Source organism: Petaurus breviceps, unplaced genomic scaffold (assembly GCF_028583685.1).
Source record: "Petaurus breviceps papuanus isolate PSGF00001 unplaced genomic scaffold, PetGlider_PUasm1.0 90847, whole genome shotgun sequence".
Classification (NCBI taxonomy): Eukaryota; Metazoa; Chordata; class Mammalia; order Diprotodontia; family Petauridae; genus Petaurus; species Petaurus breviceps.
The window spans coordinates 24702089-24723130 of record NW_027187360.1 but is presented as its reverse complement, the minus strand read 5'-3'; the positions used below and the strand labels follow the sequence as shown (position 1 = coordinate 24723130).

Sequence of the window (21042 nt, the reverse complement as noted above, 5' to 3'; positions counted from 1 at the left end):
TATACATGCGAAATTATGTAAAACATATTTTTCATATTAGCCATATGATAAAAAGTAAGAAAAATAAAGAAAGTGAGAAAATTATACTTCAGTTTACACTCAGAGTTCATCTGTTCTCACTCTGGAGGGTGACAGCATTTTTCATCATGAAGCCTTCAGAATTTACTTAGATCATTGTATTGATCAGTGTAGCTAAGTCTTTCACAATTGATCATCTCATCATTACAATACTGTTATTACTGGGCACAATGATATCCTGGTTCTATTCACTTCATTTTACATCCGTTCATATATGTCTTTCCATGTTTTTCTGAAGCCATTCCCCTCTTCATTTCTTTTAGCAGAATAATATTTCATCACAATCATATACCATAGCTTGTTTTGCCATTCCCCAATTGAGGACATCTCCACAATTTCCAATTCTTTGCCACCACAAAAAGAGCTGCTATAAATAAATAAGTGAATGAATGAATAGATTAATAAATAACCTTTTCCTTTTGCTTTGATTTCTTTGGGGTATAGATCTAGTAGTGGCATTGCTGGGTCAAAGGGTGATACACAGTTTTCTAGCCCTTTGAGTGTATTTCCAAATTGTTCTCTAGAGTGGTTAGACTAGTTTACAACTCCACCAACATTTCATTAGTGTACCCATTTTTCCCTCATCCCCTCCAGCACTTGGCATTTCTGATAGGTCTGAAGTGGTACCTCAGAATCATTTTAATTTGTATTTCTCTAATTAATAGTGTTTTAGAGCATTTTTAATATGACTATAGATAACTTTGATTTTTTCCTCTGAAAACCACTTGTTCATATCCCTTGATCATTTATCACTTGGAGAATGGTTCTTATTTTTGTAATTTGACTCAGTTCCCTTTGTCTTGGAGAAAATAAGGCCTTTAGCAGAGAAACTTGATATAAAAATTTTTATATTACTTTGGTACCTTTTAGCAAAATGTAGTTTCTCTGATTATCTGGAAAAAAAAATTTTCTGTACCTTTTTTTGATCTGAGAAGGTCTTAAATAAAATTTGTCTTTGGCTTCAGCTCACCAGCCTTTTTGTATGTCCCACTTCTTTTACCTAGTGCCCTCTTCCCTTGATACTCAGTGCCCTCATGTTGCTGAAAGCAGTACCTGCTAACATTTATTTTATCTTCAAAAATGTATCATCCTCCAAAATTATTAGGTTTCTTCACCCACAAACTTTCCAATTTCTCGAATAACTAATTTCACCTAAGTATCTTGAAGAAATAAGTTTGATAAAATTATTATACATGTATAAATGACTGATAGTCCTATAACTTTCCAGAGTTATTTGCATTTGTATTGCAAATTCAATTCAATTATGAATTTGATTATATTTTGCAATTGAAATTGCAAAAGAATATTTAATTAACAGAATTTTAGAGAATCTAACAAAATGAAATAAAAAAAAATTCAAGCAATATGTGGCTTTGTTAAGCCTTGACTTCCCAGGAACAGAGACTGTGAAGGATTTAAGGTGGACTGGACACTGAGCTTCAGTGTGGAACAGGGACTGCCCCAAGAACTGGACAAAGATCTGGGAGCTGTCTACCTTTGAACCCAGGGGACAATTTGATGAATCCATGTAGGAACTGGGACCATAGAAGGGGATCCAGGGAATCTGAGAGCCTACCTCAGCTCAAGATGAAGAGATCTCTCTGTGGATACTGAGTAGTGACTGATTGAAATTGTAACTTACTTATGACCTTGAAATTGTAACTTATTTGTGACTAAGGGGTAGATGGCCTGTGTATTTTACACTACCCCTTAAGAGAGTGCTGAGTAGTGACTGATATTGTAACTTAGTGTGCCCCGTGAGTGGAGAACTTGGACTTTTGTATTTTGTGACCCTTAAGGAGGTAAGCCTCTCCTTAAGGATGATTGAATAATTGAGTTACTAAGTGATTGATTGACTAAATGATTGTACTTTGTTCAAAACTGTGTGACCACTATGGTGAAAACTGTGTGGCCATTTTAGTGATAATTCATTGTGAATGCTGTACCTTGATTTTCTGTGCATGTTTTGCTTTGATTTGTTATTGAATAAATAGAGTGTTCACTAAAAAAAAATTCAAGAAACATACTGAGTGAAACAGTTGGAGGTAGGGGAGCCACACAAATATGCAGTACAGTTCTGCCTGGGTTTGCCTTTATGATCAGTCCCTTTAAGTTCTTTTTATAATTTCTTCTCATTCTCTACTTCTTTACTTCTGTATGTACTTCTATATACTCCTAAAAATTCAAGTTTTTTCTTCATAACAGTTCTCAGGTGTGTGTGTGCGTGCACACGTGTGCGAGTGCAAATCCAAAGGCCATTTATTTTATTAAAACAAATTTATTTGTTTATTTGTAAATCAGAGACTATTGTCTGTAATTTATAAGATTTTTGGGGAGACATTCTTATTAAACTTATTATCCTTTGAAAATAACACTTCCCTAAATCATCCTAAATAAAGAGGGCATGATCAAATTTAAAAGGTAGAGTTAAAGAGCAAGGGACTCAGCTGACTTTTTTTTTTTCAGAAAGCACTCATCGTACAGAAATATTTTCAGGGATTTTTATGTAGTTTTCTATAAATCAAACTATAATAAAGTAATAGAGTTTTTATATATCTTTAGGCTTTCATTTAAATAGCCCTTGACCTGTCATTCCTTCCTTCTTGTCTTCATTTTTTTTCATAGTTTCCCAGAATCTCAGCATTAAAAGGGACCTAAGAAAGTCCATGGAGCCCAACCTATAGGTGAATAGGAAGAACTTGCTTCTGCATTCATAAGAAGTTGTTATCCAGCCTTTGCTTGATGACTCTACTGAGGAGGTCACTTCCTCCATAGGCGACCCATTCTGCTTTGGGATAGTCCTAGTTGTTAGAACGTTTTTATTTACATAGAATGAAAATTGTTCCTTTCTGTAACTTGTACTTATTGCTCATGATTCTACACTTTGTAGCTAAATTGGACAAGGCTTCTCTTTCTTCAGTGTGAATACTTTAAGACAGCTATCTCCCCTGAATCTTCTATTCTTCAGGTGAAACATTCCTCAATTAATTCTCATCTCACATGGTTTCAAGTCACCCACTTTGTTCTTCCTTTGAGCATAATCTAAGTTTTTTATGTCCTTCTGAAAATTTGACTTCCAGAATTGAAAATGGAAAATAGGATTCCATATGGGTCTAGAGTACAGATGAACTATCACTTCTCTTGTTCTGGGCAACATGTTTCAATTGATGTAGCCTGAGATAAAATTGGAGGGTTTTTCAGTTTGATTTGGTTTGATTTTTGGCTGTTGCACTGCTAATGCATATTAAGTTTATAGTCCATCCAAACTTTTAGATTAATTTGGTATTTCTATGACTAGCAATAGTATAAGTTAGCTGTCTTCGTCATCTGGTATTTGTGCAACTGATTTTTTTTCAACCCATATTATCACTTTATTTTTATATCTCTCTTTACTACAAGAGGCTAAACTGCGGCTGCTTGATAATGATAACCTTGTTGAGAAAAGAGGGAGTAAGGGAAAAGATTTTTTTCTTGGAAATAATAGAAAAATTTAAAGAAAAACTCTTTAATTGTGCCATGTAGCTTTTAGGTCTACTTTATCTAGTAGCATCAATGTTACAGAGCTGATATATAATATATATTAGACTAATAGTTGTATGTTTCTCTTAGCCTTTTTTTCCTAATGGATTTTAAGCCTGGGAGAACAGAACTTGGTGAGCTACAGTTAAAACTTATTATTAGATTATTTCATTTCATCTCTCTCTTCCTTCATACCTATCCAAGATGCATTTGGGTGTGGGAGAGTGGAAATTAAAAGAAAACATAAAGCTCTCTGTGCCATCTGATCCAGAACCAAAAGTTCTGGCTCTGCATAGATCAGGATCAGTCTGGAATTTTCATAAACCACTTCTTGGGTTGTGTTACCACCTAGAGTCTCCTCTAAGAACATGAGAATTTGACTCGTTTATCCCCTTCCAGAGATCATAATCCCATCCTAAGAACATAAAAATATAGCTTGTGGCTAGGTTCATACAGAAAAAAATCAAAGGGCTTGCAGTTTCTTTGCAAGCATTCCAGTTAACAATAGATTGACTATTGAACAGATTTTATTTAACACAACTTTTTTAAAAACTTGTACAAAAATTGAGAAAGGCCTTATACACCAAGCCCATAACCAGTCAAGACAATTTTCCCTTCTTCTCTGTTTGACCTTCAGTTTTCCCTAAGAAACTACTCTGTGATTGACCTCTCCTCCCTCCAAAATAAAAGAGGGCATGTACTTGGGGTTACTAAAAAGTCAGTCTCTCCCCTGCTTCCACCAGTGAGACCCACTTCCCTCAGAGATCTAGCACTATACTCATACTTAGGCTTTCTCATTAGGGGACATAACTGAGGATCACTAGAGAATCAAGCCCTTTCCCCCAGTCTATATGGGTCACATAACTCATAGTAGGAGAGGGAGGCAAGATTTTGGATTGCTACTCCTCAGCCCTATCTCCTACTAGTCCTAGAACCTCCCTCCACCCCCTCCATTTATTTTAACAACTTGTTGTCCAGCAACACCCTCTTCACTACATGAAGCTTGTTTCAGGGATTCTTCCACTTTCCTAGAACTTCCTTATTGCCTTTGGCCTTCTATGTGGTTCTGTGGTTCTTGAGAGTGACTGCACAGACATACAGGCTTCCTTCTAGGGGACCGGGACCTAGTTTTTGAATCCTTTCTCTTTTCTCTCTTCTAAAGTCTAAGTCCAAGGATATGTCTCAGCTATATGACTACAACTCAGTTGATAATATTCAAATGAAACATTATCAAAGACCTCATCTCAAATATAGTTTTGTTAACCTTGACCAGGCAGCTCCTGGACATACTCTATGTGTTAAAAAAAAAAACAACCCACCCTAATCTTTATTTTTAGAGTGTTTGGAGATGTTTTCAAGAGAGGCTAGAGTAGAGCAATAATAAAAGGTAGTCCCTGATACTGAATTAATTAAAATAGGAGGGCATAACTTTTACTTTGAGCAAATGGAGACATTATTGATTATAAGTTATCATTATCAGTTAAAATGATATTGAGTTTGAACTTGAAAATGTAACAGTGTCTTGGAGCCACAGGTGAGAGTTGAGTGCCAGGTAGACACCAAAGATAGATGCAAATCCTCACACCAGAGGTGCTCCCTGAACACCCATACCCCAAATTTTTGTGTGCTTAGTTATTGGTTGTTCACTACTATTTTCATTCAGACTCTTTGTTTAGGGAAAAGGCAAACAACAAAATACCATGAGATAATTAGATGTGGAATAAGTATAATATGAACTGGTTCTTATCAGTAGACGTGGGCTTTACTTCCAGGTCTGCCATTCACTCATTGGGATCTCTGGCAAGTCACTTCACCTTCTACACTTCAGTTTTCTTAACCAATATATATATATTTATTTATAAAAGCTTGGGATAGTTAGTCTCTAAAGTCCCTTGTAGTACCAAAGTTCTCTGATTATGATTTTTTAAAAAATTCTATTTATCTGCTTCTCCCACTGACCCCTTCCTCCAGTGGAACAAATTTTTTTAACTTGAAAAACAAATCCTTCAGTACATATCAACATAGTCTGGGGGCAAAACAAATTCCCACATTAGCCATGTCAGAAAATGTATGTCTTTTTCTGCATTTTAAGTTAATCACCTCTCTGTTGAGAGGTGAGTGTTATGTTTCATTTTCATTCTTTTGGATTCATTTTGTCAGTGTGTTGATCAGAGATCTAAAGTCTTTCAAAGTTGCTTTTCTCTATATTTATGTAATGTTATCATATAAATTATTCTCTGTTCTGTTCACCTCACTCCTTCATCAGTTCATGAAAATCTTCCCACTTTCCTCTGACTTGGCCCATTTCATCATTTCTTATGGCATAATAAGAATCCACTGGATTCATGTATCACAATATATTTAGCCATTCCCCAATAGGAAGTTATTCCCTAAGTCTCTAATTTTTGGCTATGATGAAGAGTGCTGCTGTAAATATTTTTGTCCATAGATTCTTCTCCTCTTTCTTGATGTCCTTGGGGGTTATCCTGGGTCAAAGGGTTTATGCACAGTTTGGTAACCCTAGTTTCAAATTGCTTTCTAAACTGGGATTCTGAGTCTAACAAAATTCATTAACTCCTTTTTATTCCTTTGACTTACCAACCATGTCTTGGTCCTCCTATTTTTATAATTTGAACCCTCCATTTATTTTCTGAAAAGGATTTATATTGACTTTCAGTGAGTTTTAGTAGTTGACAGTCTGTTTTGCTAGCTAAACTAAGAGCAATAAAATTTAATTCAAAGTAGTCTAAGCACATAACAGATAGTTTGCATAATGTATCAGTCCCCTTTGTCTCATGTATTGTATACCTGTAAGAGAAGAACTTTTAGAAATTGACAATGGAATTGGTTTTCAGGTGGGATTTTTTTGTTTGATTTTTTGCTTTTTGGAGGGGGAAGGCAGGGCAATTGGGGTTAAGTGACTTGCCCAAGGTCACATGGCTAGTAAGTGTTAAGTGTCTGAGGTTGGGTTTGAACTCAGGTCCTCCTGACTCCAGGGCTGGTGCTCTGTTCACTGTACCACCTAGCTGCCCCTTTTCTGGGGTTTTAAATCACATTTTCCAAAGTATGACATTCTGGTTTTTATGGTTGCTTTTATGGTTGGACTGCCAGAAGCCTTTCCTATGGTGTGTTCAGAATACTTGGTGCATCTGAGTTTGCTGTTTGCTTTTTAAAAAAGCTTTATCATCTTAGTTAATGCATTTTACATGTTAGCAGTTTCATTGAAGTATTCTGTGAAAAAGTATCATGAGAATTTTTTTCCTTCAGGCTTAACATTAAATATTTTGCTTCTAGAGGCTTTGCTATGGATATAAGTAACGTTCATTTAAAGTTGGAAATGTTTTAAGTAATTCTACTTTCTTCAGGTTATTGGATTTTAATGTATATTTTCATGTGTAGGATCAGCATGGAATTGTGGATAGAGGTCCACTCTTGGAGTTAAGAAGGACCTCTGAGTCTTGCCTCTGACACAGACTCTCTGTGTAATCTTGGGAAATTTACTTCACCTCTCAGTGATCCCAGGAAGCTCTTTAAGACTTTAAGTTAATTTTAGAACTCAAAATTTTATAAAAGTGAATGTTGAAAACTTTAAAAAAAAAAAGACTTGAAGTTGAAAATCAGCTGCTGATTTGCACTAGTGACAGGGATTTCCTCACCAAGAATGTCCCACCCTAAAAATCACAGTTTCAGGTAGAAAAAAAAAGAAAATTTCACATCGTCGGGGGTGGAAGGAAGATTGTGTCCTTTAAAGAATTTCATTATTGCATTGCACTATATATATTGCATAATATTATTGCATGAAAACTTCCTGGAGAATTGTATAGTGTAGGACAATGCCTAGTAGGTCCTACACTATAATATATCAAAAAATTGTTCAGTTTTATTGAATACCATTATTTTACATCTCAAAATTTAAGGGTTTTCAATAATGAACTTGTTGCTTCTTAAAATCCTGGTGTTTGGCTTTGATGATTCAGTGGGAGAATTGTCACCTACCACAAGGAAGGATTCATTAAAATCCTAACCCACAAAACAACATTCCTTGTAGCAGCTTCTGGGCCAGTTTCCTGTGAGCATAAGATAATAGATTTAGGCTGAAAGGAACCTTAGAAATAATTCAGTCCATCCCCCTCATTTTACTATAAAGAAAGTGATGCCAAAGAAGTGGAATGATTTACTCAGGTTTTAAGTAGCAGAGCTAGAATTTTAAAACTGAGTGCTCTCATTCTAAGTTCAAAGCTTTTCCTGTTGCCCCATTCTTCCACATTCATTAACACAGTGCCAACGAGACTGAAGTAATAGGTTCAAGTCCTATAAAGAGTGGTTACATTTTCTTTCTTTTGTGTTCAAAGCCTGACCAGTCATTTTTAAAAAGTGGGCTGTTGGTCACCTGGAGAAGAGTATGGCTGTCTTAAAACAAAGAAAGGTATTTTCACCAGTGAGAAAGCAACTCACGACTATATGTCTCACTACCACATGTGGGTCATGATGGAGGAGTGTCATCTTCCTGCACAAAAGGCATATCATTAAATCTACATTTGTCTAGTTTGGCTTTATGTAATATTTGGTTTCACAGATACTAAGAATTGACATCCCATTAAATACTATAATATCATAAGAGTCCAAATGCAAGAACTCAGTGCTCCTTGGGCACTTTCGTATTTGATAAGATACTCCAGGGCATTTATGGAAAGTTATTACAAATTACTCGGTCGGAAGAACATAGTTCAGATTGTTAATCAGTAAGATAGATTATGAAAATCTCTTCAGAATGTCTTTAAAAATGGAGTAACTGTCTGTGGTCTAGGGTGAGTTGGATATATTAGTCTGATTCAAGCCATGAAAATGCCTGATGAATTCAATTCTATGAGTCTGAATAGGAAACATCAACTTTTGCTATAAAAATTTGTACGTTTATATGTTTGTGTATGAGTGTGTGTGTAACATCTTTCCTCTATATAGCTTTCCTAAAACTGTTTTTAAAAAAGATATAGACAACTTTACCTTTCTTTAATAATACCAGAAACAATGAATTAATACTGAAAGATCCTCCCTACACTATTAACTTATACATGCTCTATGATAACTATGAATGTAGAATTTGGTTCTCCGTATTCCTGTTGTTTAAATTTATCTGTTGTTTTACATCGTCTGCTTTGAACATGCCTGTTAATGTCCTTCTACCCTTATAATCTTTTGCCTTCCCTTCCCTAGGTTTAATTGGCAATAATGTGATTTCTAGTTTAACTAAGTTTATTAGTATGAACAGCATTTGACACATGGCTGTGTTTCTCATAGTCATCATCATTACTATCATCAAGGACTAGGCACATTTGGCTTCCCATTGATATTTTTAACAGACCACTAAACACAGTGGAGATGTGGAATATGGGGAAGAAGACAACCACTAACCTTAATGCTTGACTGGTATTGAGTTAATACATTCAAGGCACATGTAGCATTTTTCTTTTTGCCAGAATTCCCTAGCCCTAATGATTTTATAGACAGACAGAAACACTGTGGGGAGCAGGCTAGGGTTGGGGGGAGGGATTGTATTATTGTAGCATAAACAGTATTGATCTATACCAGCTTTGTAAGATGAGGCAGGTAGTATTGGCTTTAAATATTTTAATTTAGATAACGGTAAAGTATATGACTAATGTCGCTAATGGTACAGAACAATTGCATATTTAGAAGTCTACTCTGAGTCATTCAGAGAATTTTTAGAAACTACTGTAGTTTGATTTTCTTGTGGGTAAGCACATTGATTTGGTTGTTGTAGTCAAAGGTTTGTGGTTTACTTAATAATTGAAAGCAGCAACAGATCATCAATCACTAACCAATCCACTGTAAGAAAGTCTTATGCATTTATCATTTAATTTGACTTTGTTGATTTCCACGAGTTGACATTCTAACCTTCAGAAGTTAATATTAATAAAAACATACATTTACTTGAAACACTCAGTGACAATGGATAGAGGTCCCAGGCCTAAAGTCAGGAAGACCTGAGCTCAAGTCTGGCCTCAGACACTTAACTAGCTGTGTGACTCTAGGCAAGTCACTTAACTCTGATTGCCTTAGTTTCCTCATCTGCAAATGAGCTGGGGAAGGAAATGGCAAACCATTCCAGTATCTTTGCCAAGAAAATCCCAAATGGAGTCACAGAGAGTCTGACACAGCTGAAATGACTGAACAACAATGAAGTGGAAACAGTACAAAATACTACCTGTCTCCTTAAAAACATAATATTATCATGAATTCTGTTCATCTATGCGTGGTGGTTATGTGGTGGTCTTGTCACAGGTTAAGTTCTAGTTAAATCAAAAAGTCTTTGAGACTTTTTGAGCAGTAGTTTGGTTTTATGTAATAAACTGAAAAGGAAACATTCCCCCTCGATGAAGTATGTTATAAGAAACCGAATTCAAACATTTGGAGGTCCTTAGATACTTTTGTATTGGGCAGGTCCTGTGAAGTATTTCTGAGATAACATGAACAAGAACCGCACAGGTTGAGAAAGCATGTTGGGGCAAAATTAACCATATCCATGAAGTCATAGATCCATAGGATATCATGTATAATTTGTACTGATACGAAATAGTATGATATGAGGGCAAAGGGTTTTCTTCTAGCTATACAAGCTCTCTGAGAAGTTACTAATTGGTTGGAAAAACTTTGACAGTTTGGATTGTGATTGATCCATGAATTCATTCTTTTTTAAAGTTATTTTTCTAAAAGAGTAAGCATATCCCAAAATATTTATGAAAGGTGTCTCTTAACTTGGTTTGAATAATGTGCCTGATTTTCCTGCCTTAATTGGATATGATAATATGCCAAATTCACTTTTGTTCTGTGGAGTAAAAAAAAAAAACTAAATTTAAAATTTAATTATTAAGGATTTTTTATATCATTAGCACAATTCTAGCAATAGTTGGTTGAGAAAACCAGCAAAGCAATTACACCATTTGTATGTGGGGGCCCCCTCCTCTCAAGACACCAAAAAAACAACATTGAGTATTTAGAAGTGATTTCTGGATGAAATCCTTTTGGGTATGTGAGAAACAGATGTGGTTTTCTTTGTTTAGGGTTAGGAAGATTTTGTCTTTGTTACCACTTTTTAAATAAATCTAGAAATAATAGGTTATATACTAGCATTATAAAGAACTTTTCTGTACTACATAATTTGATAGATATCTCAGGGTATTTATAGCTGAATATCAGATGAACACATTTGAAGTACTTTAAAAGGTAATTTTTCTAAAATCAAGAAAAATAATTGTACTCATGTTTTTCCAATGCTGTGCAACTTTCTGTGCTGTAACTCTCTTTAGTGACCATTTTGCTGCTGTGAGAGAGAAACCCCCAAACCAGACAACCTATGCAGAGACAACTGGCATTTTGGGTGGGCAAGCTGATTAAAGTAATCCAAAACCCCACCTCCAACAAAAACCCTGGCATCAGTGTACTGCTGTGCTCCCTCCCACTGAAAGAAGATAAAACTACAAGTGCTCATTCAGTGCCTTTCAGGGCCTTTTAAAAAACCACCAGCTGGTGCTAGTTCACGTGGGTGAGACTCGTTTCCTGTGTTCCCCAGGGCCTGGCACCAACTTGAATCGTTCATGGGGCGAATTTGATAGCAAAGTGGAAGCATCATCTCCCCAGCTGCCTTCATCACACCTTTCCAATAAGAGCCCCCCTGGGATCTACCATTCTGGTGAAATGTCACCAGAAACTATGATCAAGGGAGAGATGTCTCCTTCAGCTCAGGTAAGAGTAAAAAGATAGCCATGGTTTTTTTTTTTTAGCACTGTACAAGCTGAGTACAAACAGACATGTCTGACTATATAGTTTTAGTATTTATCTGACTAGCAAATTTTACCTGTGTATCATCAGATTAAACAGATTAAAATCATTCCTTGGGTATGTTCCCTGACTGAATTTTAAAGTAATGTTTTAAATCATATTATCTTATTACACACCTAACCTCTCCGCACCTCTCTTTTCTCCTTCTTAAATCAGGTTCTGGTAGAAAACATACTTACAGTTCTGTATTTAAAATTGTTAACTAATTATTATGCTAGTATGTGATCTAAAGTTGAATTGATCCTTAATATTTGTGTAATTTTTAAAATTCGCCTTGAATTTAAACTGAAAAAAAGGTTTTTTCACCAATGTAAAATATCTGAGCAGGGGAGCAATGGGTGACATATAATAAATGAAAATTTCACCTCTTAAAAATGAATTATGATCAGATATTTTAAGACTTTTCTTATAGATACAGGATAATTTTATGTTTCTAACAAATAAGCCTTTATTTGTGATCTGCTGGACCCTGTAGAGGGGGTCACCATCTGCCAGACCATGGCACAACACTGAGTTTACAAAGACAGCTTTCATTTATAAAATAAATGTTGATCAAATACAAGTTCTTATTAGGTGTATGTATCTCCTCAAGAATAAAGCATTTTCCAAAAAAACCTTAACATAATTTTGATCTTGAAAAAACTTATAGACATGAGCTAGACATTCTCTTAAATGCTCCTTTTCAAAGCAAACCATAGGTTTGGTGGGAGATTTCTGCCTACTGTTAACACTTGATGTTTGGTTCTTGTATGAGTTCATTCAAAATTAATTGTACTCTTTATTCACAGGTCACCTGTAACAGGCTTTTCACCATGTGGCAGCTGGACACTGACACAGGTAAATGGGCGGTCAGGATAAAACTCATTTATTTCTACAGTTCCATTTTAATTGTGCCCTGGGAGTTTCTAACTTATGTATTTCTGGTTTTAGATCTAAGTGCATCAAGATCCGAAGATGTCTGTTTAAACAACAAAACCCTGTTTCTTGATCCTGGCTTGAATCAGAGAACAATGTGTGGCTTCTGTGGGAGGGTTCTGGCCAGTCCAGAAAAGCTAAGGGAGCACATCCAGAAACATGCCTTTTCTATGTTTCTACCAATTGACTTGAATGATTATTCCCGACCTCTCATCACTAGTTTGGCTGATAATGCACAGCCAGGTCAGCTTGACCGTTTCCAGTGTTCCAGGTGCCCAGCCAGCTTCACCTTGAAGTCCAATATGGATAGACATGAAAAAACAATTCACTGCAACCACAAGAAGATGCAGTGCTCTTGCTGCTTAAAGTTATTTCGGGACAAGACAGACCTGAACCGACACCTTTTATCAGTGCACTCAAGAGAACGTTCTTTTATGTGTCTCTTCTGTGGCAAGGGTTTTGGTACCCAGAAAAACCTTACCACCCATGTCAAAGTATGCTACGTGGGCCCTTCCCAGGCAGTGACAGAAGAGCTTTCGGATATCATAGAACCAGATGAGGAAAGTAGTTGACTAACAAAATGATGAGAGAGACGTCAGAAAATAGCAAGTCTTGTGGGAGATGGACCTGAAGCTTGACTTATAACTTTTAAATGATTAGCCTTCCATTTTGCAACCTTATATTCAGCTGAACCAGGTTTACCATTAAGGGAAGACAATCAATACCCACATGGTGGATCAGGAGCTCCTTGGCTCCAGATACCCAAGTTTAAATTGAATAACAACCAGCTAGGATCTCCAGCCAAGCTACTTTGTTAAGGTTGGACACGTCTGAAAAGAAATGAGAATGTGACATCAGCTACAGAGGGTGGGGTGGAGCCTAGTCCCTTTGATCTTTGTAATTAAAGTCCCACATATTCTGGAAAACTAGGAGAGTGGAATATAACCAAAGTGTATTGATTTTGTGAATGTATTTATACATGAGATACCATTTGCATTTGAAGATATTATTGGCAATGATGTCTGACTTATGACTGAGAAGACCTATTAAGAACCAAAAATCCTTCGCTTAAACTACTCATATCAGAATATTTCTGATAATGGTTTTGAATGCCCTGTGTTCTTTGGGTTCTGTTTTTTGTTAGCTATGGTTCTATTAAATCATTGTCCTGTTCGTTTAAAACAGGAATTGTATATCCTTAGAGACTGGAAGGAGTCCAGGATAATGGTTTACATTTTGCTAAAAACAACCTCCACAGTGCAGGGGAACCCTGGAAAGAAGCAAGCAGGTTAAAGCCAGTATAAATTGCTGTGTGTATATGCATTTTTCAAGGGGGTTAGGATACCATTAGACCTGACTGTCTTTCCCTACCATTTCCAATGTATACTTCTTTCTCTCTTTCCCTCGATTTCACCTTCCTATTCACATAAACTCTCTTCCTTTCCTTTCCTCCCTCTTTCTTCTCTCAACTTGATCAGATTTGTGGTGATGATAACTAGCTTTAAGGTTTGTAAAACATTGTACATGTTCTCTTATTTAATCCTTAAAATAAACCCTGTTAGGTAGGTGCTTTTATCATCCCCATTTCATAGATGAAGAAACTAAGGCTGAGAAAGGCTAAATGACTTGCCCAGGGTCTCACAGTTAGTAGCGTCTATGGCAGGAAATGAATTTAGGTCTTCCTGACTCCAAGTCCCAACACTCTTACCCACTGTATCACTGCCTGTGTAGGAAGATATTTCTAAAACCTGACCTTGGGACCCAGAGTTTTAATGTATGCCATGATTCCTAGGCTGTCTAATTCATCCTATCAATAGAATACCTGTTTTCTGAGCTCAGGTCTTTCTTGTAATTAATAGCATAGAGAGATTGCCCTGAGAGTGGGAGGAGGGGAGGGCTTTTTTTAAAAGCAGATTCTCTCCTTTGTACCTATTCCAATTTATTGCACTATTTGACCAAAAAATAGTGGTCTCTTTATATGTTGAAATGACCAGCTACTATAAATTTTTCTGTAGTTTGAAATTTTTCATTGCTTCATATTAAATGCCTTCAAGGAATTTGAAGTCACTTTTACGGGGGGAAGCTTTAATTTTTTCATGGAGAGTTGTTTTACTACAATCTCCTTCATGTTACAGATTAAATTTGTTACAATCCTGTTCTATATTAATCACAGCCCTGTTCTGAAGTATAAGTTGAAGCATTCTCAGGTAGGGAAAACAAGCTATACTCCAAACAAGACAAGTGGCATGGGTCTTTCTCTGAATGAAATGTTAGAGCTTAAGATTTTTCCTTTTTTTGTTCACATCCAAGATTTAAAGTAGGAAATCCAGTTGTAATGAGGGTGGAAGAAAGGCATTGTAAGTAGTCCTTACATTGGCTCCCAAACAGCTTTTCCATCTTACCAGTTGAGTTTTTCATTACCACGTAGGGTAATCTCCACATTCTCAGTAATAGATGTTGTATTGACTTCCTAAAATAGTTTAAATTTTTTTTTAGGTCAACTACACTCTAAAAGATAAAAGAGGGGCAGCCAGGTAGCACAGAGAGTAAGAGCACTGGCTCCAGTGTCAGGATGACCTGGGGATCGAATCCCGGGTTCAGACACTTAGCACCCACCCAGAAACACCTGGCCGTGTAACCTTGAGCAAGTTACTTAACTCCAGTTGCTTAGGGGTGGCCAGGTGGCTTAGCGAGTAAGAGCATCAGCTCCAGTGTCGGGATGACCTGGGGATCAAATCTGGGCTCAGATACTCAGCACCACACCCAGAAATAACTGGCCGTGTAACCTTGAGCAAATTACTTAACACTGATTGCTTAAAAAAAAAAAAAAGATAAAAGAGCAGATTTGTGATACTAGGAGAAAGGCAAAGATTTAAGGCACAGATTCTGCAAAGTTGATCTGTTATTCTGCCAAAACATTAGAATCACCCATCTCATAGAAATTAAGATAAGTCTCATTAGTTACTTATTTGTCTTCTGTGCTTCAGTTCTGCTGAATTTCTTACCCTAAGGTATTAAAGTTTGGAGTTTGATTTCTAAAAGAATCTGTTTTTCAATATGCAAAATGAATATTTCTTGGAAAATAAAAAGGGGCTTTTTCCCCAGTGATACAGTAAGAAAAATAATATAATTTAAATGAATTTGCTACCACAAAATTTGCTTCATCTTATGATAACAATCACATTTATACAAGTTAGAAGCAGCATGATAACAATGGAAGAAGTGTTCTTCTTGGAGAACTTGGGTTTAAATCCCAACTCTGCCACTTAATACCTCTTTGATATTGGGCAAGTCACTTTATGTTTCTGGATCTCAAGTTCTTCATCTGTAAAACAAGGAGGTTGGACTAGATTATCTCTAAAGTCCTTACAATTTTACATTTATGATTTAAAGTTTACAAAACTCTTTACTCACAGCAACCCTGAGCTGTGGGTAGGGTCTTATGCTTTCCATTGTACAGATGAAACTCAGAAAACTTAAATAATTTGCCAATAGTCATTCAGTTAGTAAGTATTAGAACTGGAATAGTAAAGTCATTTCTTTTAAATAGTCCACTGTTTTTGTCAAACTTGAATGTGGATGCCTACTTTTCCTTGAGACTGAAGGGATGATAGTTCATATTGAGGTTGCTTTTTAAAGTCTTCAGTTCTTTTTCTGCAACAAATTAACTACAATTGAAAGAGCTTTTATACCAGATTTTAAAACAACAGCAGCAACAATATAGCACTTTAACAGTTATTATACACTTTCTTCACAGTGTCACTAAGAGTGAGGTAAAATGTAAATATTATTATCCCCATTTTATAGATGAGGAAATTGAATCACAAAGAGGTTAAGTAACTTGTTTAATATTACATAGTGAGGATCAGAGGCAGCCCTTAAACTCAGATCTTCTGACTCTTAAGACATGGTCTTTCCGCTTTGACATATTGCCTGTCTAATGCAGATTTTGTGTTCCAGTAGAAAAAGTGCTAGACTGACTCTCCTCGGAGTTTGGAAACCTGGGTTCACCATGTTGCCATCACTTAGCTTTTCTGGGCCCTCATTTTCTTATTGCAAAGTGGAGGCTGAATCTCCAAGATCTCCAAGATCCCTAAAATTATATTCCCTTTGGATTTTGATGACCAGTTGTCTATGATTTGGTTTGGTGCCATATGATTTAGTGGGAAACAGAACTGAGTTATTTATTTAATAGCAACAAAGGCCAAAAAGAAATATCTTGAGCACGTAACAGCTTAAGAATTGGAGCTGTATCTTCAGAAAGTATTTATGGAAGTCAAATAACCGAAAGAGAAATTTACTATTGGTACTTTGTAAATACTTTGAGAAGTCTTGAAGGTGTAGTTTTCTGCTAATTATAGTAAGTATAGTAAGATTAAGATCTTCAGGGTGTAAAATGTTTACTTAGAGGAAAAAATTGTAGACATAATTCATTGATGCCTTGAAGTATACTAAGCAGCTAAATGTTTTCTTTTTACAAGAGTTCAAAACAGTGTTAAATAGAAGCACATAGTTTGGAGGGATTGTTTGGCAAGATGTAGTTATTCTTTTAATGGAGATTCCTTAGGGTCTTTACCTTCTGATAGTGCCTTAAGTAAAGAAGCAGGGTTGACAATTTCATCTTAAGAGCGAGTGATTTGTGTAGTAGTATGGCATCTCCAGCAGTGAAGTATTTTGTCATAGTCGGAATGAGCAAAAATAAGGAGAACAAGTACGCCCGGTACCAGAAATCTGTATAATATAGAAATCTGGTTGCAGAATTTAGGAGTTTTTGCACAAATATCCCAGGATCTATGGTCAGTTTGGGGGGGAGGGAGAGAGGGAACCAAATGCATGGCTTTTGACAAGGGTTGAATATATATTTTGAATTTGGCACTAACTACTAAAGCAGTATTTCTGTAGATGTGTTTCTGATTATAGACAAATGTTATGATCAAGCTTTCTTCATTAGATAAGTTGATGCCAACCAAAATGTGATGTTTTTATTATTGATTTGGAAAACTTATGCTGAATGAGACTGGAAATTCTCTTAAAGACAAAGATTGTTTGAATTTCGCTCACTAGATTTTGGGGTATTAGAACTAAAAATGTAAAGGCTTTTAAAGAATTTGGTGATACTCATCTTTTTTTGTATACCTTAATTGGTCTTGCATTGTTTAGTATTTAAAAATTTATTTATCTTTGTCTATAAAAATAAAACTGTGATGCCAGCCCTTTCTAAAATATATTGACTGTAAAATAACCTTTTTAAAGGTGGTGCTAAATTATTTTTAAAATGCATAATCAATTTAAATTACCTCAACAATCTTGGTAATATTAGTTGAGAAAATGCAAAAATGTCTTATTTTTTGATACCTTTGTAAAATGCATGTTTTGTATGAAGTATTTCTAATTTTTTCAATGTAGAATTTTTAGAGAGGAAATGCTAAATTACCTCATGTTGAACTTTATGCCAGCTCAATCTGTCAGTCAAGAAATATTTACCTCAGAGGTCATGATCAGTGATTACTTTTTAGGACTTTGATGCGGCTACTTTTAGGGAATGATATTTATAATTCTAATTTTGCTAGAAAAAAAAAACTCTACCAAGTTACGGATTTGTATCAGATTTGTATTACTTTTGTTTAATGTAGTCCAATTTTATGAAATTCAGAAACCTAAAATATGCAATAATTTTAAAATATTTTTGAGTATTTATAAAAATAGAAAAGGAAAACATGAATGTTCCTTCCCTACCCCCAATAAGTCAGTTTTAATAAAGTAACTAAAACTCATTCCCTTGTTTTGCTTTTTCCATCTGAAAATGGAAATTTTAGAATTTGTCATATTAAATATTATCTTTAAGTAGTTTTATAGTATTATATGTTTGGTCATCAAATTAAGTCCAACAAGAGATTGGAAGGTGTAAAAGGAAAGAAGGAACATTTATGTTGCTTATTTTAACTATATAGAAGCATTAAGTAGGAGTTACTGATTCCCACTTCAAAGTGTAAGAGGTTGTTTTTTCTTTTTTTGGTTGAATAACTTGAGAAAAAAAATATTATTGCTGGTTCAAGGAAAGACTCACAATTTCTTGAATGACATGTACTGTTGCAGCCATAAGAACTTTGCAAATAAAACTGGTGTTCATGGTACTGTCCCAGAAAGTTTGCAATGTAGTCAAATCATTTCTTCCTCCTGTATGCTCCTTACCCTACCTCTAAGCTTGGGCACACCAAGGTGAATTAAACAGAATATTTACAAATTGCAGTCTATCCATTGGATGATTTCTTTGATTTAATCTCTGTCCTTGGAGCTGTATGAATAAAATAACACTTACATAGTAACATGCATGCCCACTTGGAGGAGCTCACTGTGTGATGCCAAGCTGTCTTGGCTACTTTAATATGCTGAAAAACAGTGTGGCCCTTCTCTACTAGTCAGTGAAAAACACTGACAATTCCCCATCACTGAAGTCTAGAAAAAGTGGTGCAATTATTCCAATTTGAGTGGCTGTACTTTCTACTAGTAGTAATGTGGCTATAACTGTTATATACAGGATTTGAATGTGATGTGCTACATTAAAGCTACCATGTTTCCCGATAATAAGACCTATCCCGAAAATAAGTCCTCCCCTTACTGTGTAAGATTCCTCTAAAATAAGCCCTATTGAGATTGCTACTGTAGTGAAGGTGATCCCCTGCGCTACACGCTACATTACGGTACCCTCTGAGCTGCATCCAATCAGAGCTGCAGCAGTGAGCGCGTCATCCTGTTCTTCCCCAGTGATTTGCTTGCTGGCACCATTGAGAGCAGTGCCACGGAGGAGAGCTGAGGCAGGACAACATAAGCCCTCCCCTGAAAATAAGCCCTCTGGTGTTTTTCTTTCCAAAAAATTAATAAGACAGTGTCTTATTATCGGGGAAACACGGGTATCTTGTCCCATCTCTGCTATACTACAGTGTGGTGGAACATATAAAGAATGCTTTAGTACTGAATAGAAATTGGACAATGTAAGACTTTCTCTTGAGAAGCTTTAGAAGGTGGAGGGAAGGATTCTTCATTATTGCTTGGGATTAGTTTTCTGTCTAACTTACACTAAGCATATACCCTCCCACCTCCATCTCCATTACCATGTGTTGTGTGAAAGCAAACTGGAATTGTGGGATGGCATTACTGGGCAGCTATTTATTTGGTATCCATAAAATTAAGTCTTAGGGCTTTTCTGATTGATGAACACAAACTAGTTCTCCTAAAGGAACTTGGTCTTACTTTGGAGAAGTTTGGCCCCATAAAAATGTAATTAGTATTAAAGAACCTCTTGGGAAGCAAACAACTGGGTACAAAAACATGAAATAAGTAAGCTGGGCTTACTTTTCCTTTTAAATATCTTATGTTATAAATATCCCTAATACTAACATGGGCTACGTTGACCTATGTTCACTTAGCCTCATACACTTATAACTGGCTGCTTTATCTACACTGCTTGGTAATTGGTTCATGGTGAGCCATGAGACACGCCAGAATACAGTGTTTTTGTACAGCCCATTGTTAGCTCTCTCCCCTAGCTGGCTGTGAATAATCACTAGACACAGATTTTAGTTTCATGCTGTTTAAACTTACTGATGGGTTTCCTAAAGTGTGTTCTTTAAACAGATATAAAGCAGTTCAACTTGATTATTTAGGCTTAATGTGAGACAAGGTCTTAAGATAAAACACTCCACATTTTGTTTAAGTAGCAGCATAAAGTAAGTCGTGGTTCAGTTTTTTTTCTATATACATTTGATCAAATGTTTTCATAGGCAAGGAAGTTATATAGCGGTAGTGTAATCAGCTGCCTAAAAACATCCTTAGTAGCTATTGTGTACTAAACAATAGGGCAGCAAACATCTTTAGATACTAGAATCTCCTTTTATTGATAATGATTCTTAGCCTGGTCTCTAGGGTTAAAAGTACTAGAGCTATAAATTTAGATTAAGTGTTTTAGAATTTGTTACACATGTGGCTTTGCCAGTGATGAAAGGCAACCATTTCTAGGTTGAAGAGAGCTTTCAAAGAGTCTAGGCTGCTAATGAGAACCTATTAGGAGAGCAAAGGATGAAAGGTGAGCAGAGTCTCATTTGTGCATTTTACATTTTTTTCCCTAGCATTTGGCCCAGCAAGCCAACTTTCAATAAGAAACAAGTTAATGTCCTGGGATTTTTAACTATAGCATAACTCTGGGTTTCTCTTTTCAATTCATTTGAACAAAGACTCTGCAGCACAGGTATCTTGCTATATCTGTACTAGGGTATATAGTGAAACTCATGACCACACAAGGACTGTTTTATAGCTTGTGAATTATCAGGTCCTTTGTTTCTTCTTCCTCCTGATGCCTGCCTTTGGACTACTCTATTGTTTCTAAACTTCTAAATTGGAAAAAGGGATGGAGATAGAAGATGAAACTCAGCCTAATTAATTTTGCTTCTGTTTAGCAGCTTGGTTAACATTTTTGGTAGGTTTCAGAGGTTAAGCCAATTGACTAAGAGTACGCTTTTGGATTTACTCTGGTTTTCCTTAACCTGGAGCCACTCATTCCTCATTGCCACCAAAGACCTGCTAAAATGATGTTAGCATTGTCACCTGTGAATTTTTGTCAAATACACTGAGATAGTCATCCAAGGTAGCAAAAAATGACTTTTTAAGGAGACA

The 21042-nt window shown here is 35.9% G+C and overlaps 1 protein-coding gene across 4 annotated transcripts in view; it reads left to right on the top strand.

The window, feature by feature from the left end:
* Positions 1-18518, top strand: part of ZBTB46 (zinc finger and BTB domain containing 46) — a 136551-nt gene extending 118033 nt beyond the window's left edge. For all 4 annotated transcript variants that reach the window (XM_069072639.1, XM_069072637.1, XM_069072636.1 and 1 more), the window contains 3 exons: positions 11189-11361; positions 12246-12294; positions 12388-18518. In XM_069072639.1, coding sequence (XP_068928740.1) covers positions 11189-11361; positions 12246-12294; positions 12388-12944 — 779 coding nt within the window. In that variant the 3' untranslated portion in view covers positions 12945-18518. The remainder of the gene's footprint in view (positions 1-11188; positions 11362-12245; positions 12295-12387) is intronic.
* Positions 18519-21042: the final 2524 nt, after the last annotated feature.